Source organism: Octopus bimaculoides, chromosome 9 (genome assembly GCF_046866305.1).
Source record: "Octopus bimaculoides isolate indiv1 chromosome 9, ASM4686630v1, whole genome shotgun sequence".
Taxonomy (NCBI): Eukaryota; Metazoa; Mollusca; class Cephalopoda; order Octopoda; family Octopodidae; genus Octopus; species Octopus bimaculoides.
Window position 1 is genome coordinate 23125046 of NC_142936.1, and position 18998 is coordinate 23144043.

The 18998-nt window shown below is 38.8% G+C and overlaps 1 protein-coding gene across 18 annotated transcripts in view; it reads right to left on the reverse strand.

The window, feature by feature from the left end:
- Positions 1-18998, reverse strand: part of LOC106878206 (uncharacterized protein KIAA0825) — a 189652-nt gene that overhangs the window by 12946 nt on the left and 157708 nt on the right. For all 18 annotated transcript variants that reach the window (XM_052970496.2, XM_052970494.2, XM_089357286.1 and 15 more), the window contains 6 exons: positions 16332-16469; positions 14792-14882; positions 14468-14694; positions 5179-5236; positions 3111-3163; positions 68-210 (listed from right to left, as the gene is read on the reverse strand). In XM_052970496.2, the coding sequence (XP_052826456.1) occupies positions 68-210; positions 3111-3163; positions 5179-5236; positions 14468-14694; positions 14792-14882; positions 16332-16469 (710 nt within the window). The remainder of the gene's footprint in view (positions 1-67; positions 211-3110; positions 3164-5178; positions 5237-14467; positions 14695-14791; positions 14883-16331; positions 16470-18998) is intronic.

Below are 18998 nucleotides of genomic sequence, written 5' to 3' on the forward strand. Positions count from 1 at the left end.
TCTATATGTGGAACAATAAGAAAGGCACTGAATTAAAATATGTGAGTATGAAATGTTTGTTTCTTACCTTGCCGTCTTTTGGTTCGGAAAGCACCAATACTCTGTGGTACACATCCACAGGGGAGGTCAGAAATCACAGACATTACAGATTCAATCTCCCGACTACTGCTCGGATGATTCAACAATTTCTTCAGAACAGGTTTCAAAACTCTAATAGAAGAAAGAATTAACTGGATTTAGAAATCTTCACATAATGAACAATCTTTGAAGATTGTCATTCAAAACAGAGGATGCCTCTATAATCTATCTCACTTACCAAATTACAGCCTTTGTTTTTTTTTTTTGTTTTTTATCCATTTTCAAAAGCATCTTTGCTAACAATTTTGTCCAATTGTTTTCATCACGCCTCTCAACCTTAATAATTCTCTAAGTAATACTCACAACAAGAAAACTGTTACATTTGTTGTCCATTTTGCATTTAACTCAACACTGCATACACTAAGTAAATCTTTTTCTGAGAACTAACCCTCTCCTCTCCACCTGTGTCATCATCATATTTACACAAAATACGCAAGCATCTAGGATGACTTTAACCAACAGGGCCACAGGACCTGATCGTGTCCTTCCCATTACCAAACAATGCATCCTCACTACTAGCCCCTTTCCTCACCTAACTCTTCAATCCATCTTTTGATCTCTGGAAACATGCTATTATATATCCCATTTCAAAGAAGGGTTGCACCTCTGAGGCTGCCAACCATTGTTCTATAATACACATCTCAACATCTCAAAATAGATAAAGACAGCCATTAACCACAATCTTCTCCAATATTTTAAACCTTTCTCATATCTTAAAGACCACAACTTTCATAAAGCCAAATTTACTGCAGACCTTCTCCCCGATGTCATACCCCAGTGGACCCTTGCTCTTGAGTAATTTAGTGAAAACAGTCTTGTTGTACTTGATCATAATCAGTCAACTGTGTTTGGCATGTAAATCTTCAAGTAAAACTGCCTACCTTAGCTTAAATCCATTTTGCATGTCTTCAATCAGTGATTCTAGTCAGGTCACACCACAGAGTTCTTTCTGACCACACTGTCAATTGTGATGTGTCCCACACACTTCCTCCTATACATCAATAACCCACTTGCCATCACCTCCAACACTACCCACTCCTATGCAGACGATCAACTCTCCATTGCTCCTTAACTCTTTGCACCCAAGTGTCATCCACAACCAACCAGACATCTCACACCAAACTTGCACTGACTCAATGAACAGAAACATCATCAACATCTTTCAACAGGGTCATACCAATCCAGTCTCCTCTTTCAATAACATAAAGGTGCAATACTACATCATCATCATCCTTTAACGTCCATTTTCCATGCTGGCATGGGTTGAACAATTTGACCAGAGCTGGAAAGCTGGAGAGTTGCACCAGGGTCCAGTCTGATTTGGCTTGGTTTCTATGGCTGGATGCCCTTCCTAATGCCAACTACCTTACAATGTGTGCTGGGTGGTGCTTTTTACACGGCACCAATGCAGGGCTTTTGCAAGCCAATCCTGTACATGAGGGGGAGCAGCATTAACACTTCTACTGTGGAGGACGGGCCTTCTTGAGTACAGCAAGGTACTAGATATCTCTTTTCTTTGTCATCTCCTCTGCAAGGTTCAGTCCTGAGGTCATCCTTCAGCACTCCATCTCATATCTTCCTCTTCCATGTGTTTCATCCACTTTCAGAGAGTGGCACTTCTTCATGGAGCTGTCAACATCCTCCACATTTCATGACCAAACCAGCACACTGCATCTAATTCCTCTTATGCCTAACTTTTCTCTCATCAACAAAACAATATTGCACCCCACCCACCTAAATGTGAACATAACTAGATCTCACAAGAATCACTGATGATCACAAAGACTGGACTTCCCTTGCAAAGCACTCAATAACTAATAACATCATCATTATAATTATTGCTTAACATCCGCTTTCCATGTTGGCATGGGTTAGATGGTTTGACATGGTGCGTTAACACAGCACCAGCACAGTTGCTCAGTGGCACCGGCACCTATTTTACAAATGCTCAATGGAACCAATGACAGAGTACAACTCCCACAGTTTTGTCATTGTTAATCTAGCATTTGGAATATAAATTAACATGAAATTTTGAAGGAAAGGTTTAATTTAGATCACTTTAACCCTTTTGTTACTATATTTCAAATGAAATATACTACCTTTGTTTCAATTAATTTTTAAAATAATGAAGAACTTAGTAAAATAACCTTTCCATTATTAAGTTGGTGTTTGGACTATAAGTTAATATGAGGGTCTTAATTTAGATCACTTTAAAATATGAAGTCTATATCATACATAGAACCAGGGACAGTCTACAGCAGATTGGTATCAAAAGGGCTAACAAAAGCCAACAAGTGAGCCTCTACTTTATGACTAGACTTGCTAGAAACAGCAACCAAATCAACCCCAATCACAGCTAGCTGTCTTAGAAGTAGACACATTGAGGTGGCAAGCTGGCTGAAACGTTAGCACGCTTGGCGAAATGCTTAGCGGTATTTCGTCTGCCGTTACGTTCTGAGTTCAAATTCCGCCGAGGTTGACTTTGCCTTTCATACTTTCAGGGTTGATAAATTAAGTACCAGTTACACACTGAGATCAATATAATCGACTTAATCTGTTTGTCTGACCTTGTTTGTCCCTTGTGTGTGTAGCCCCTTGTGGGCAGTATGGAAATAAGAAATAGACACATTGAATAATATAGTCTGAAAAACAAAATGAATGATTATGGCTGAAGTTACTTTCATCACAATGCTCATTCAGGTTTGTCTTGGGGCTAAACAACAACAGCTGCATGCTAAAACTTCTATTTCTGCATATATGAGAGCTACAGTCTCTACTTGTAGAGATAGTGGTGAAGAAAATAGATAACATAGTTTTCATGAAGACTATTGATAAGAACACACTGACTTAAATGACATTCTCTAAAATACATAAATTCTCAACGACACTCAAGAGATGTTAAATGAATAAAAAACAATAAGACAAACACAAAAGTTTTCATATGTTTAAGATGTTTGAAAGTACAAACTTACCTCAATATGAAAGGCTTAAGCAGGAAGATTATAGTGTCCAACCAAACAGGAATCTACACAAAAGAATAATATTTATTATTATAATTATTATTATTATTACTATTATTAAGGCAGTGAGCTGGCAGAATCGTTAGCACACTGGATGAAATACTTAGCAGTATTTCGCCAGTCGCTATGTTCTGAGTTCAAATTCTGCTAAGGTCAACTTTGCCTTTAATTTTTTTGTGGGTTGATAAATTAAGTACCAGTGAAACACTGAGGCCAATGTAATCAACTAGTCCCTGCCCCCAAAATTTCAGGCCTTGTGCCTATATAAGCAGAAAAGATTGTTATTAAGGCAGAAAGTTGGCAGAATCATTTGTACACCAGGAAAAATGCTTAACAGTATTTCATCTGTTAAGCCTGGCCAGCTCCTATCAAACCATACAACCCATGGAAAATGGATGTTAAACAATTATGATGATGATGATCCTGCTGTATCAAAGTATTATCTTATTAACAGCAGTTTGTGAAAGAAAAACTTGGAAAATGACTGTCAAGGCGCAGGAGTGGCTGTGTGGTAAGTAGCTTGCTTACGAACCACATGGTTCCGGGTTCAGTCCCACTGCATGGCACCTTGAGCAAGGGTCTTCTACTATAGCCTCGGGCCGACCAAAGCCTTGTGAGTGGATTTGGTAGACGGAAAGTGGAAGAAGCCCATCGTATATGTATGTGTGTGTGTGTGTGTGTGTGTGTGTCTGTGTTTGTCCCCCTAACATCGCTTGACAACCGATGCTGGTGTGTTTACGTCCCCGTAACTTAGCAGTTCGGCAAAAGAGACCGATAGAATAAGTACTAGGCTTACGAAGAATAAGTCCTGGGGTTGATTTGCTCGACTAAAGGCGGTGCTCCAGCATGGCCACAGTCAAAATGACTGAAACAAGTAAAAAGAGTAAAAGAATCAAGATCACTCAGAGGTTGAATGCATTCAACCAAAGGTGTGTACACAGAATACCCAAGGTCACCTACAGGGACAGAACCACAAACCCTGAAGTCCTGAGAAGAGCCAATCTGTGCAGCTTGCAGGAGATTGTAACAGAAAGAAGAGTGAGGGTTGCAGGTCAATGTTTTCTGACTGCTAGAACAACAAATACTCAGGACAACTGGTACCACAAGAGTGATGAAGAAAGAGAAGGAAACCCAAGAAGATATAACGTGCCACCTTCAAAGAAGATCTGAAGCAACTTAGCATCACCTGGGAAGTTGCAGGTGACAATGCTTAAAATCAGGATTACTGGAGATGTCATGCTGCCTAAAGAATAGGTCAACTGTGTTGGAGGAACTAAGACAAAGAAGACTTTTATATGCTCCATATAAAACAGTTGCAGGGAGCTCTGACTGATGCATTCATCAACCTTCTGTGTGTGTGTTTGTGCATGCACATGCACAAGCTTGGTCTATGCAACTGAGGGCAGGACAAGGTGACAAACCAAGTTGATGCACCACACGCCTGCTCACAAGTAAGTGCCACAATATATGGGTCAGCAAAATACAATACTTAAAAGACACTGACTCTTGTATCTTTGATACTTTTGTGTCACAATATAAGCAAGTGGTGAATGTAAAACTAATCAGAAATGGTATGTGGTTGGGAGAGAATTGTATGGATAGACAAGTTATGAAGACTACACATTCATTTCTGAGCTGTGCACCTGAGGTGGTACAAGAGAAAAAGTCCAAACTACTAGAAGAGTAATAGTAAGGGCCAATAGAGAGCTTCCTGTCCATAGGAGCTGGAAAAGCATTAGAGAGAGAGAATGGTAGTAGCAACAGAGTCAGCAATAATAGCAAAACAAAGGATTTGTTGTTTCCAAAGAAACCACCAGTTGTAGTTCTGAAGATGACTGAGACCATCACATCACCCTAAAGATAGGAGCCAATAACCATCAAGTTGAAACCCACTCCAACTTTCCTGAAGCACCAAAGCATCGTCTTATGACTATGGTGAGCACAAACCCCTACCCTTGGAAACAGTAAAATATGACAAGTTGAGCTTGTAGTTAACAAACATACACTAATGTATACTTACTGTAGGATTGGTATATTTACAAGCACCTAGTTGGTCGAATATATTCCACTGATCAAAACTGAAATAAATAAATACAGAGAATTTTTAATTTATAAACATTTACAGAGGCTTGTGAGTGGATTAAATAACTGGAAACTGAAAGACACCCAACCTTTATGTGTGTATATATATATATATATATATACACTTTATTTAAAAGCAGCAGAAATATAACAAAAGACTGTTACTCTGAGTTTCACGTTCCCGTTCATCGGACAGTTTTGTTTCTGTCACAAAACTGTCCGATGAACGGGAACGTGAAACTCTGAGTAACAGTCTTTTGTTATATTTCTGCTGCTCTTAAATAAAGCATATTACTCTACCTCTGGTAATTGAGTACTCTTTTTTCCACCTTGTTGCACATTTTATGTGCTTACTCCGGTATATATATATATATATATATATATATATATATATATATATATATAAATGTAAATGTAAAATGTAAGACTAACTTTACCTAACTCTATTCTTATACTACTATATGCATTACTATATCCACTAACTGTTACTCCTGCATCTCTCACACCATGAACTTTAACATACTTCTCAACATTCTGAAGAGATCTGCCAGACCATTTGGCACATCGAAACGATCGTAAATGGCTCATTATATAATCTCCACATAATTAAATCAATGGCTAACTAGCCCAATTGACTTGCTTCTTCTTGTGTTTGTTTCTCCATTCTCCACTTAATCTATATATATAAAAATGAGAATGTGTGTCTGTCTGTCTGTCTGTCTGTGTGAATCCCTAAACCTCGAGAAATACGCAACCAATTTCATTCAAATTTTACACATGCCTTACTTAGGGTTCCAGTTGTGTTTTAGTCAAAAAAAATTATTAACTTCTTGCAGAGTTCGAGCACACGGCAACATAATATCTCCTCCACTATTTAAGTATTACGTGTCAAAAGTGAAACAAAAACACTCATGTCAAATACTTTCACTTTAAAAATGAAACTATTCCACTAACTGAAACAATCACATTTCGATACTGTAGTGACAGATACTTTCACAGAGAGAGAAAGAGAGAAAGAGAGAGACAGAAAGAGAGAGAGAGAGAGATGTATATGTATACATATACATGTATATGTACACCATTTCGATACTGCAATGACAGATACTTTCAGAGAGAGAGAGAGAGAAAGAGAGAGAGAGAAAAAGAGAGAGAGAGAAAAAGAGAGAAAGAGAGAGAGAAAGAGATGTATATGTATACATATAGATGTACACGTATATGTATCTATATATATAAAAATGAGAATGTGTGTCTGTCTGTCTGTCTGTCTGTCTGTGTGAATCCCTAAAACTCGAGAACTACGCAACCAATTTCATTCAAATTTTACACATGCCTTACTTAGGGTTCCAGTTGTGTTTTAGTCAAACAAAATTATTAACTTCTTGCAGAGTTCGAGCACACGGCAACATAATATCTCCTCCACTATTTAAGTATTACATGTCAAAAGTGAAACAAAAACACTCATGTCAAATACTTTCACTTTAAAAATGAAACTATTCCACTAACTGAAACAATCACATTTCGATACTGTAGTGACAGATACTTTCACAGAGAGAGAAAGAGAGAAAGAGAGAGAGAGAGAGAGAGATGTATATGTATACATATACATGTATATGTACACCATTTCGATACTGTAATGACAGATACTTTCAGAGAGAGAGAGAGAGAGAGAGAGAGAGAGAAAGAGAGAGAGAAAGAGAGAGAGAGAAAGAGAGAGAGAGAGATGTATATGTATACATATAGATGTACACGTATAGGTATATATATATAGATCTATACATACATGTATACATATGTGTAGATGTATATATATATAAAGTGTAGTATATTGCCACTTAAGTGTGGCTGACCCCTAGGGGTGGATGTTACTGTTGCTTTTAGCCCCAGGAGGACATCTCCTCCAGCTGGCTTATCGACACACGACTGTGTCCTGTTTGCCAAGGGAGTTATCCCTCTCACCTCGACCAGCAGCACGAACGTATCCGGATTTCAGGGTTATTTCCCTTCGTCGGCGTTCGACAGCTGATGACCTTGGTGAGAGAGACAAAAACCTGGCAAACCTTATATCTTCTTTTCCAGTGAGATTCTTCACTGATATTGAAAAGGTGAAAACAAGCAATGTCAATTCTCTAAATGAAGTATTAACAGTAACTGCACGATAAAGTGTAGTATATTGCCACTTAAGTGTGGCTGACCCCTAGGGGTGGATGTTACTGTTGCTTTTAGCCCCAGGAGGACATCTCCTCCAGCTGGCTTATCGACACACGACTGTGTCCTGTTTGCCAAGGGAGTTATCCCTCTCACCTCGACCAGCAGCACGAACGTATCCGGATTTCAGGGTTATTTCCCTTCGTCGGCGTTCGACAGCTGATGACCTTGGTGAGAGAGACAAAAACCTGGCAAACCTTATATCTTCTTTTCCAGTGAGATTCTTCACTGATATCAGTGAAGAAGACTACAATTCCCCCTTCGTGTGACTTTTGCCATGTCCATAAACAAATATCAGGGTCAAACAGTCTGTAGCTGGTCTTCTCTTGGAAGAGCCCTGCTTCTCACATGGACAACTGTATGTTGGCTGCTCAAGAGTGGGCAGCAACAAAAAACCTATTTGTATATGCTCCACAAGGGAAAACAAGGAACATAGTTTACAATGAGGTGTTATAATCACAACAGCAAGAAAGTATGTACATGATCACCTTCTTTTACGAAACTTCATTGACTTTCATATATTTATATTGATATACATATATATATGTGTGTTTGGGTGCGTGTGTGTATATACATCTCTATATATAAAGATGATGCGTAGTCTAGACGGCGTTTTTAGATTTCATTATTGTCTTTAACCCAGGCAACGCCGGGTATTTCTGCTAGTCACCTATAAATGTTTCCCTATTTACAGCTAGGTGGTTCGAGGTATTTGAAAGTTAAAGTATCTTTGCCAAGGATACGAACCACAGACTCTTTAGCTGATTGTCGAGTTCATTGCTATCTTAGGAATCAGTTGCAACTCCCAGTTCCCAATATAATGAATAAAGAAATTTAACGATGCAAAACCACATAAGAACTATACTACTGTATGCCATAACGAGATCTCACTAATAAAACAAGGAAATCAAAGAAAAAAGCAAAACAATAGAGAACGATAAAAAAAGACAAAAAAAATCTGTGACGCCATTTAATTGTCTACTTCCGGTGTTCGATATTGTCTGCTTTACGGCATCTGCAAACGTCGGAGAGTTGGCGGACGGCTTCTGACGGCATAGATCAAACAGAAGCTGTGCTCTGATTGAAAACAATGACTGCTGGTAATGTCGTTAGTTAGAATTATGGAGAAGTGGTGAGAGAAGTAAGAGAAGAAATGAACTATCGCATAATGGCGGGGCAGTAACATCAACCCACACACCAGCTAACCAACCAGATAACCAACCGTTCAGTGGACCAGCCACGTAAACATGCTGACATACATACTTCCGTTTAGTCCCTTTTATTGGCTATTTGTTTTGTTTTTTTTTCTCTCGTCTTTACCCCTAGTAACAGCAACATTATCATCACGACCATCAGTAAAATCGCGAACACGGTTCCGATCGTCATATCAATAATGATAATGATTATGGTTATGATGATGATGATGATGACGATCGGAACCGTGTTCGCGATTTTACTGATGGTCGTGATGATAATGTTGCTGTTACTAGGGGTAAAGACGAGAGAAGAAAAATCAAAACAAATAGCCAATAAAAGGGACTAAACGGAAGTATGTATGTCAGCATGTTTACGTGGCTGGTCCACTGAACGGTTGGTTGTCTGGTTGGTTAGCTGGTGTGTGGGTTGATGTTACTGCCCCGCCATTATGCGATAGTTCATTTCTTCTCTTACTTCTCTCACCACTTCTCCATAATTCTAACTAACGACATTACCAGCAGTCATTGTTTTCAATCAGAGCACAGCTTCTGTTTGATCTATGCCGTCAGACGCCGTCCGCCAACTCTCCGACGTTTGCAGATGCCGTAAAGCAGACAATATCGAACACCGGAAGTAGACAATTAAATGGCGTCACAGATTTTTTTTGTCTTTTTTTATCGTTCTCTATTGTTTTGCTTTTTTCTTTGATTTCCTTGTTTTATTAGTGAGATCTCGTTATGGCATACAGTAGTATAGTTCTTATGTGGTTTTGCATCGTTAAATTTCTTTATTCATTATATTGGGAACTGGGAGTTGCAACTGATTCCTAAGATAGCAATGAACTCGACAATCAGCTAAAGAGTCTGTGGTTCGTATCCTTGGCAAAGATACTTTAACTTTCAAATACCTCGAACCACCTAGCTGTAAATAGGGAAACATTTATAGGTGACTAGCAGAAATACCCGGCGTTGCCCGGGTTAAAGACAATAATGAAATCTAAAAACGCCGTCTAGACTACGCATCATCTTTATATATAGCGATGTATATACACACACGCACCCAAACACACACATATATATATGTATATCAATATAAATATATGAAAGTCAATGAAGTTTCGTAAAAGAAGGTGATCATGTACATACTTTCTTGCTGTTGTGATTATAACACCTCATTGTAAACTATGTTCCTTGTTTTCCCTTGTGGAGCATATACAAATAGGTTTTTTGTTGCTGCCCACTCTTGAGCAGCCAACATACAGTTGTCCATGTGAGAAGCAGGGCTCTTCCAAGAGAAGACCAGCTACAGACAGTGTTTGACCCTGATATTTGTTTATGGACATGGCAAAAGTCACACGAAGGGGGAATTGTAGTCTTCTGAATGTTAAAGGAATGTCTGCTCCTGATGGAGTAAGAGGAATTCTTGGAATAAAGACGTCATCCCCTTTTGCACATCCAGAAAGAATGGTAGCCTCGATAACGTGTGACATCATTTTCTAAATAATTCTCATCTGTTATGTTCGGGTTAAAATTTCATCAACATCAAAAATATATGAATTTTCATGGGAGTTATGGCCGTTATGCAAAGAATATAATTTCCAAATTTCATAAAGATCCATTCAGTACTTTTGACGTAGTTTTGGATAAGAAAACAAATGACTAATGTGTGTGTTTGTGTGCATGTGTATGTGTGTGTGATGGGTGTATATATGTATAGATATCTGTATGCATGTATATATGTATATATGTGTACATATTACATGTACATCTATATATATATATATATACATCTACACATATGTATACATATACATGTATGTATAGATCTATATATATACTAGAGACTACAGACTACAAGAACTCAAAAACACACTAATTGACAGACACTACCCAGTTCAACTCATAGAGGATGGAATCAGACGTGCATCACAAATTAACATAGAAAACTTAAGAAAAGTTAAACACAGCAACACACATTACCCGAAAATACTGCCGTACATATCCACATACAACCCCAGAAACAAAGAAGCCTTCACCATCATCACCCAAAACATACCAATGCTACATAAGGACCCCAAATTAAAGGAAATTTTACACACACACAAAATCATCAAAAGCCACAAACAACCAAAATCACTGAAAAAGATCCTCACAAAGGCAAAATTATTTTCCGAAACAACAGATGCGAAAGTAAAAAAAATGTGGTCGACCAAATTGTGCAACATGCCCAAACATTCTAGAAGGTTCAGAATTCCTCTTCAAAGAGGGACACAAATTCAAAGTTAAATCTAACTTTACTTGTGCCTCAGAAAATCTTATTTATGTAATAAGATGCTCGGGCTGCTACGAGAACTACATAGGGTCCACAGGATTATCGCTCAGACGTAGATGCACCCTGCACCGCCAGGGTATTTCTGCTAGTTATATATATATATATATATATATATATATATATATATATATATATATATATATACACATATACATATGGATCAAAACAGTTTGATTCAAATTCATTGGTACTCTTCAGTTTCAAGCTTGAAACTCAAGAGTACCAAGAATTTGAATGAAACCTTTTTTATCTATACATGTAACTCCCAATAAATTGGTTGAGTGCCTTTCTTTCATTTGTCCATTCACTCGTGTGTATATATATATATATATATATATATATATATATATATATATATATATATATATATAGTCAGTGTGTCATATATCCAAAAAAGAAGCACACTCTAAGGCATAGAGTAGAAATGCATTTATATGCAGTTAAGTCTATATCCAGTCATACAGTGATTGAAAATAGCTTTCACCTATACTACACCTCTACTATGAAAATATTACAGAAGTGCTGTACTTGAATTATAATGAAGAAGGGTTGAATTGGATGACCATTTTTACAATCTTGTCTCTAACTAGTAGATCAGTGACAAAGCAGACCGACAGGATATATATATATATATATATATATATATATATATATATATATCATCATCATCATTATCGTTTAACGTCCGCTTTCCATGTTAGCATGGGTTGGACGATTTGACTGAGGACTGGTGAAACCGGATGGCAGCACCAGGCTCCAATCTAAATTTGGCAGAGTTTCTACAGCTGGATGCCCTTCCTAACGCCAACCACTCAGAGAGTGTAGTAGGTGCTTTTACGTGTCACTTGCACGAAGGCCAGTCAGGCGATACTGGCAACGGCCACGCTCAAAATGGTGTCTTTTATGTGCCACCCGCACAAGCCAGTCCAGGGGCACTGGCAACGATCTCGCTCGAAAATCCTACGAAGGCCAGTCAGGCGGTACTGGCAACGGCTACGCTCAAAATGGTGCATCTTATGTGCCACCCGCACAAGAGCCAGTCCAGGGGCACTGGCAACGATCTCACTTGGCTTGCCGGGTCTTCTCACGCACAGCACATTTCCAAAGGTCTCGGTCAGTAGTCATCGCCTTGGTGAGGCCCAATGAACGAAGGTCTTGCCTCACCACCTCAGCCCAGGTCTTCCTGGGCCTACCTCTTCCACGGGTTCCCTCAACTGTTAGGGTGTGGCACTTTTTCATGCAGCTATCCTCATCCATTCTCACCACATGTCCAAACCAGCGCAATTGTCTCTCTTGCACAACTGATGCTTCTAATGTTCAGCTTTTCTCTCAAGATACTTACACTCTGACGGGTATTCACATTGACATTACACATCCAACGGAGCATACTGGCTTCATTCCTTGCGAGCTTACGCATGTCCTCAGCAGTTACAGCCCATGTTTCACTGCCATGTAGCATGGCTGTTCGTACACATGCGTCATACAGTCTGCCTTTTACTCTGAGTGAGAGTCCCTTTGTCGCCAGCAGAGGTAAGAGCTCTCTAAACTTTGCCCAGGCTATTCTTATTCTAGCAGCTACACTTTCAGCGCACCCACCCCCACTACTAACTTGGTCGCCCAGATAGCGGAAGCTATCGACTACCTCTAGTTTTTCACCCTGGAATGAGATAGAAGTTGTTTCCTGTTTGTTTACAGTCTTTATTGCACCTGCCACATACAAAAACTAACTTCCTAGTTAACCTGCCTTTGATGTTACTGCACCTCTTATGTGTCCATAGTTTGCGCCGGGTACATCTTATAGAGTTACTACCTACTCCTTTTCTACATACTGAGCAGGGCCATCTACCTGAAGGGGTTTGTGTTTTATCTACCTTCCTACTTATTAGGATTTTGGTTTTAGCTAGGTTGACTCTAAGGCCCTTCAATTCTAGACCTTGCTTCAACACCTGAAACTTCTCCTCTAGTTCTGATAGTGACTCCGCAATTAGGGCGAGGTCATCAGCATAGAGGAGCTCCCAGGGGCAACCTGTCTTGAACTCCTCTGTGATTGCCTGGAGGACTATGATAAATAGGAGGGGGCTGAGGACGGAACCTTGGTGGACCCCTACCTCTACCCGGAATTCATTGCTGTACTCATTTCCAACCCTCACCTTACTGGCAGCATCTCTGTACATGGCTCGCACAGCTTTCACTAACCATTCTTCTATCCCAAGTTTCCTCATTGACCACCAGATAAGGGATCGGGGGACCCTGTCAAAGGCTTTCTCCATGTCAACGAAAGCCAGGTACAGAGGTTTATCCTTGGCTAGGTATTTCTCCTGCAGCTGTCTTACTAGAAATATGGCATCAGTAGTGCTTTTACCTGGTACGAACCCAAACTGCATCTCATCTAAATTGATTCGCTCCCTAATTAGTTGGGCTATGACCCTCTCCGTAACTTTCATAACCTGATCTAACAGCTTGATGCCTCTGTAATTATTTGTATCTAAAGCGTCACCTTTACTTTTGTAGCAGTTGACTATGGTGCTGCTACACCAGTCATTGGGTATGACTCCTTCGTGTAACACCTGGTCCGTAATACGGGTGACTAGGCTGTAGCCAACACTGCCAGATATTTTGAGGTATGTATATATAATGTTTAAATTGCCCTTGCATATATGTATATATGCACTCATTGCTGGTATGCATATAAATGTGTGGGCATGTGTGTGTCTGATAGTCAAGTTTTAATAGACAGAAAGTCACTATCTGGCAATGTTACAATGGGATGTATACTTCAGAGCATGGTGCAATATATAGATCACTCTAGTCATCCCACTGCATCTCTGGTATATCTGCAATCATCTCAGTTTGCTTTGTCATTGATCTACTAATCAGGGACAAGAGTGTAAAGACAATCATCCAGTTCAGCTCTTCTTCATGGTAATTCAAGTACAGTACTTCTGTAGTATTTTCATCACAAAGGTGTAGTATAGGTGGAAGCCATCTTGAATCACTGTTCATGATCATGATTGCATACTCCTCCATTGTTGCAGTATATAAGAAGTGGAGTCTTGGTCATCTTTGAAAATGAAGGATGGAAAACTTCACAACTGAAATTGCATATCTTTTGAATAAAACATATCTAAATGGAGAGAAATTCTGGGAGAGCCATTGAAGCAAACAGAGATGGGAAGCATAGGGATAGGTATAAAGAGGAAAGACAAGAAGGGGTATTGATTTGGTAGAGGGAGAGAGGCAAGAAGACAGTGTTGGAGAGTACCACAGAGGTAGAAAGAACAAGAAGAGAAGTGTGAATGCCACAAAAGCATTGCAGGTGAGAAAGCAGAGGGGAAGATGGACAGGAAAGTACTAGAAAGAAACAGTGGGTGGGTGCTGCAAGGAAAAGAAAAACTAGAGGGCATCCTAGAGGTATGAGGGTAGGTAGTGAAATAAGGGCAAGAGAATGCGTTGATGCTATACTAGAACAAAAACACAAATGGTAAAATACATACCGATCAATAACAGGTAGGAGTACTCTCCCTAATGCTTCAGGAAAGTACAAAGACATATTTAACAATACTGTACAGATTGACTTGAAGAGCTGTTTAACAGCCAGTTCATTTTCTAATACTGGTGTAGAAGACCTGTCTTCTACTTTCAACACACAACCAACATCAGCTTGTGCTAGACTTTGGGTCAAGAATAAAATCGGTAAAGTGAAGTTCTTCATGACGAGAGCCTGTGAAAATGTAAAAAAAAATGATCGGTTATTCTGCACATTTACGGCCTTTAAAGATGGTAGAATTTAAAAAAGGAAACAAGAGTTTTGAAATTACCTGAATAACAAGAGACCATACTGGGTATGGCTGGCATACAAGGAGTTTGGTATGAATGTACAAAGCTACAGTTGTCTGAAGATCACCATAGCTAAGGAAGGAAAAAAATATTAATTGATGAATAAAACCAGAGATCTGAACAAATAAAAAGTGTTCTACATTTGCAAAAATTATTTAATGGCCATAAATTTGTAAGCCTTGGAGGGAAGAAGATGTTAATGCTTCAAGCAAAGTACTTTGTTGGTGAGACAGAAAAGGGATTCACACTTATCAACTTAATTTACTTGTTATATCAAATTTTAAATAAGTTCTACAGTACAGATTTACATAAATAATTATCCAGCGAGATGGAATATTTCACAGGAAGACTAAGGCATAACATTATACAGATATACATTATATAGATATAGGTGTAGATGTGACAAGAAGTTTGCTTCCTAACCACATTGTTCCAGGTTCAATCTCACTGCACAGCACCTTGGGCAAGTGTCTTCTACTAGAGCCTCGAGCTGATCACAGCTTTGTGAGTGGATTTCATAAATGGAAACTGAAAGAAGCCTGTCGCATATATATCTATATGAATGTATTTGTGTCTGTCCCGCATCAACACTTGACAACTTAGTTGTTTGGCAAAAGAAACCAATAGAATAAGTACTAGGCTTTAGGAAAAATAGGTCCTAGGGTCCATTAGTTTGACTAAAACCCTTCTAGGTGGTGCATCAGCATGGCTGCAGTCAAATGACAGAAACAAGTAAAAGATAAAAGATATACATCACCTCATCATCATCTGCCTATACCACACATTATTTTGAGTTTTGAAAGGATGACAGGCAAAGTTGACCATGACAAGATTTTAACTCAGAACATAAAGAATTGGAAGAAATATCAAGGAGCAATTTTCCAATGCCTTAATGATTCCACCAATCTCCTACCCTAGTAATATCAATAATAATCAATACAGTAGGGACGATGACACACTTTGTGAAGTTTCAATTGTAAGTCCACTTTTACAACATAGCACTGAAAAGTGTGTGTCAGCGTGAGAGTTGGGGGAGGGAACAGTGAAGTACAAGATCAGCTTTGTACTTTCTTATATAATTTATGAGTGACAAGGAGGGGAGAAACATATAGGAGAGGAGAGACAGAGAGTGAAAGAGACAGAGAGTGAAAGAGACAGAGAGAGAAAGACAGAGAGAGAAAGACAGAGAGAGAAACGAGATAGAGATGGTGAGAGACAGAGAGAGGGACAGGGGATAACAGATTAGATCTATCACGTCTTAACCCTTTAGCATATCAACCAGTCATATCCAAACCAAATATTCTACTTGTTTTACGTTCAAACTGGCCATATCCAGCCCTTCACACCTACCCTACAATGTTATTCTATAAAATAAATGATCACATCTTTGAAATCTCAAAGCTACAAGATAATGCATGATTAGTTCAAAGCAGTGTGAATACATTTGATACAGTAATCTGAATGCCAAAGGCTTAAAAATCAATTAGCGGAGTAGAATATTTAAAAAGAAATCAAACTTACTTTTTCTGTCCCTGATGTAATAACTTGGGATGTATCCATGACAACCAATGCGAATTGTAGCTATGATTGTCATCGATCAGAAGAACGGAGCGACTGAAGGAATTGTGTTTTTGGATCTGGTGTATCTTTCTACAGGCTCTGTGATAGACATATTACAAATCATAGAATTATAATGGTTGCTTTGTATATTATATATATACATATTATATATATTATGTATATATATATATCATCAGCATCAGAACATATTGTAAAGCTGAGTTTGTGTGTGTGTGTGTGTGTGTGTGTGTGTGTGTGTGTTGCATCTATAGAAATCCACACTTTACAAGATAGCAATCTGGGAGTTGCACCAATGGATTCCTCATGGTCGAAAATGCCCAGAATCGGCCATTTGTTTTTTTTTTTGAGGTGGGGGCTTCCTAAGACGTGAATTTTTGCATTAAAAATAAACAGAGTTTCTACAGCTGGATGCCCTTCCTAACGCCAACCACTCCGAGAGTGTAATGGGTGCTTTTACGTGCCACCGGCATGAGGGCCTGTCACAAGGTACTAGCAACGGCCTCGCTCAAAAGGTGTTTTTTTACATGCCACCTGCACGGGTGCCAGTCCAGCAGCATTGGCAACGACCTCGCTTGAATGATTTTCTAATGTGCCACCAGCACAAGTGCTAGAAGGTGATGCTGGTACCAATTAAGCTCAAATGGTGTCATTTACGGGCCACCAGCATGGAAGCCAGACAGCCGCTCTGGCAATGAACACGCTCGGACAGTGCCGTCAGTGTTCCAGTGGTGCAGGCGCCAACCATCGAATATGGTTCAATTTTGATTTCAATTTCACTTGCCCCAACGCTCTTCACAAGCAGAGTTTAGTGTCCAATGAAGGGGAGGTTGGCATGGGTGCCAGTCGTCGGATTCGGTTCGATTTCGATTCCAGATTATATTTATATATATATATATTTATGTAATTTTTCATAGAAAACTATGTAATCGTTACCAATATAGCAGGAGATTTCACCGCAAAAAAGTCTAAATTAGATTCCTTAGCGATCGTTCTCCTTGTTTATATATCCAAAGTTTAAAATTTTTAAATTTAAGAGAGAGATTTGACGGTAATATCCATTATTAATGTAATTTATTCCTATTCATTAATAATGGATATTAGCGTCAAATCTCTCTCTTAAATTAAAAAATTTTAAATTTTATATATATTTATTTATATATATATATATATATATATATATATATATTTACATATATATGTATTTTCATATATCATCATCATCGTTTAACGTCCGCTTTCCATGCTAGCATGGGTTGGACGATTTGACTGAGGACTGGTGAAACCGGATGGCAACACCAGGCTCCAATCTAAATTTGGCAGAGTTTCTACAGCTGGATGCCCTTCCTAACGCCAACCACTCAGAGAGTGTAGTAGGTGCTTTTACATGTCACCCGCACGAAGGCCAGTCAGGCAATACTGGCAACGGCCACGCTCGAAATGGTGTCTTTTATGTGCCACCCGCACAAGAGCCAGTCCAGGGGCACTGGCAACGATCTCACTTGGCTTGCCAGGTCTTCTCACGAACAGCACATTTCCAAAGGTCTCGGTCAGTAGTCATCACCTCGGTGAGGCCCAATGTACGAAGGTCTTGCCTCAGCCCAGGTCTTCCTGGGCCTACCTCTTCCACGGGTTCCCTCAACTGTTAGGGTGTGGCACTTATTCACGCAGCTATCCTCATCCATTCTCACCACATGTCCATACCAGTGCAATTGTCTCTCTTGCACACCACAACTGATGCTTCTAATGTTCAGCTTTTCTCTCAAGATACTTACACTCTGACGGGCGTTCACATTGACATTACACATCCAACGGAGCATACTGGCTTCATTCCTTGCGAGCTTATGCATGTTCTCAGCAGTTACAGCCCATGTTTCACTGCCATGTAGCATGGCTGTTCATACACATGCGTCATACAGTCTGCCTTTTACTCTGAGTGAGAGTCCCTTTGTCGCCAGCAGAGGTAAGAGCTCTCTAAACTTTGCCCAGGCTATTCTTATTCTATGCAGTGATTCCTGATGGGCCGGGGGCTTTCCCTGTCTTCATACTCTTAATTGCTTTATCTACCCTGGTACTATCAACTCGGATAGCTGGTCCCTCTGTTGGGTCGACATACGGCAGGCTCTCTTTCTCCCATTCATTCTCTTTATTAAGCAATCTATTGTAGTGGCATCTCCAGACCTCTTTCTTTGCAGCCTCATTTAGTGCAAGTGTACCATCATCCATGTGAACACATTTCTCTCCTACGACATCACTATTCTCTCTCCTACACTGTCTTGCAACACGATATATATATATATATATATTTACATATATATATATATATCTATTTATATATATATTTACATATATATTTGCATATATATATATTTACATATATATATTTACATCTTTATATATATATACATATATATATTTACATATATATATATATATACATATATATATTTACATATATATATATATATATATATATATATATATATATATATACATATATATATTTACATATATATATATATATATATATATATATATACATATATATATTTACATATATATATATATATATATATATATATACATATATATATTTACATATATATATAT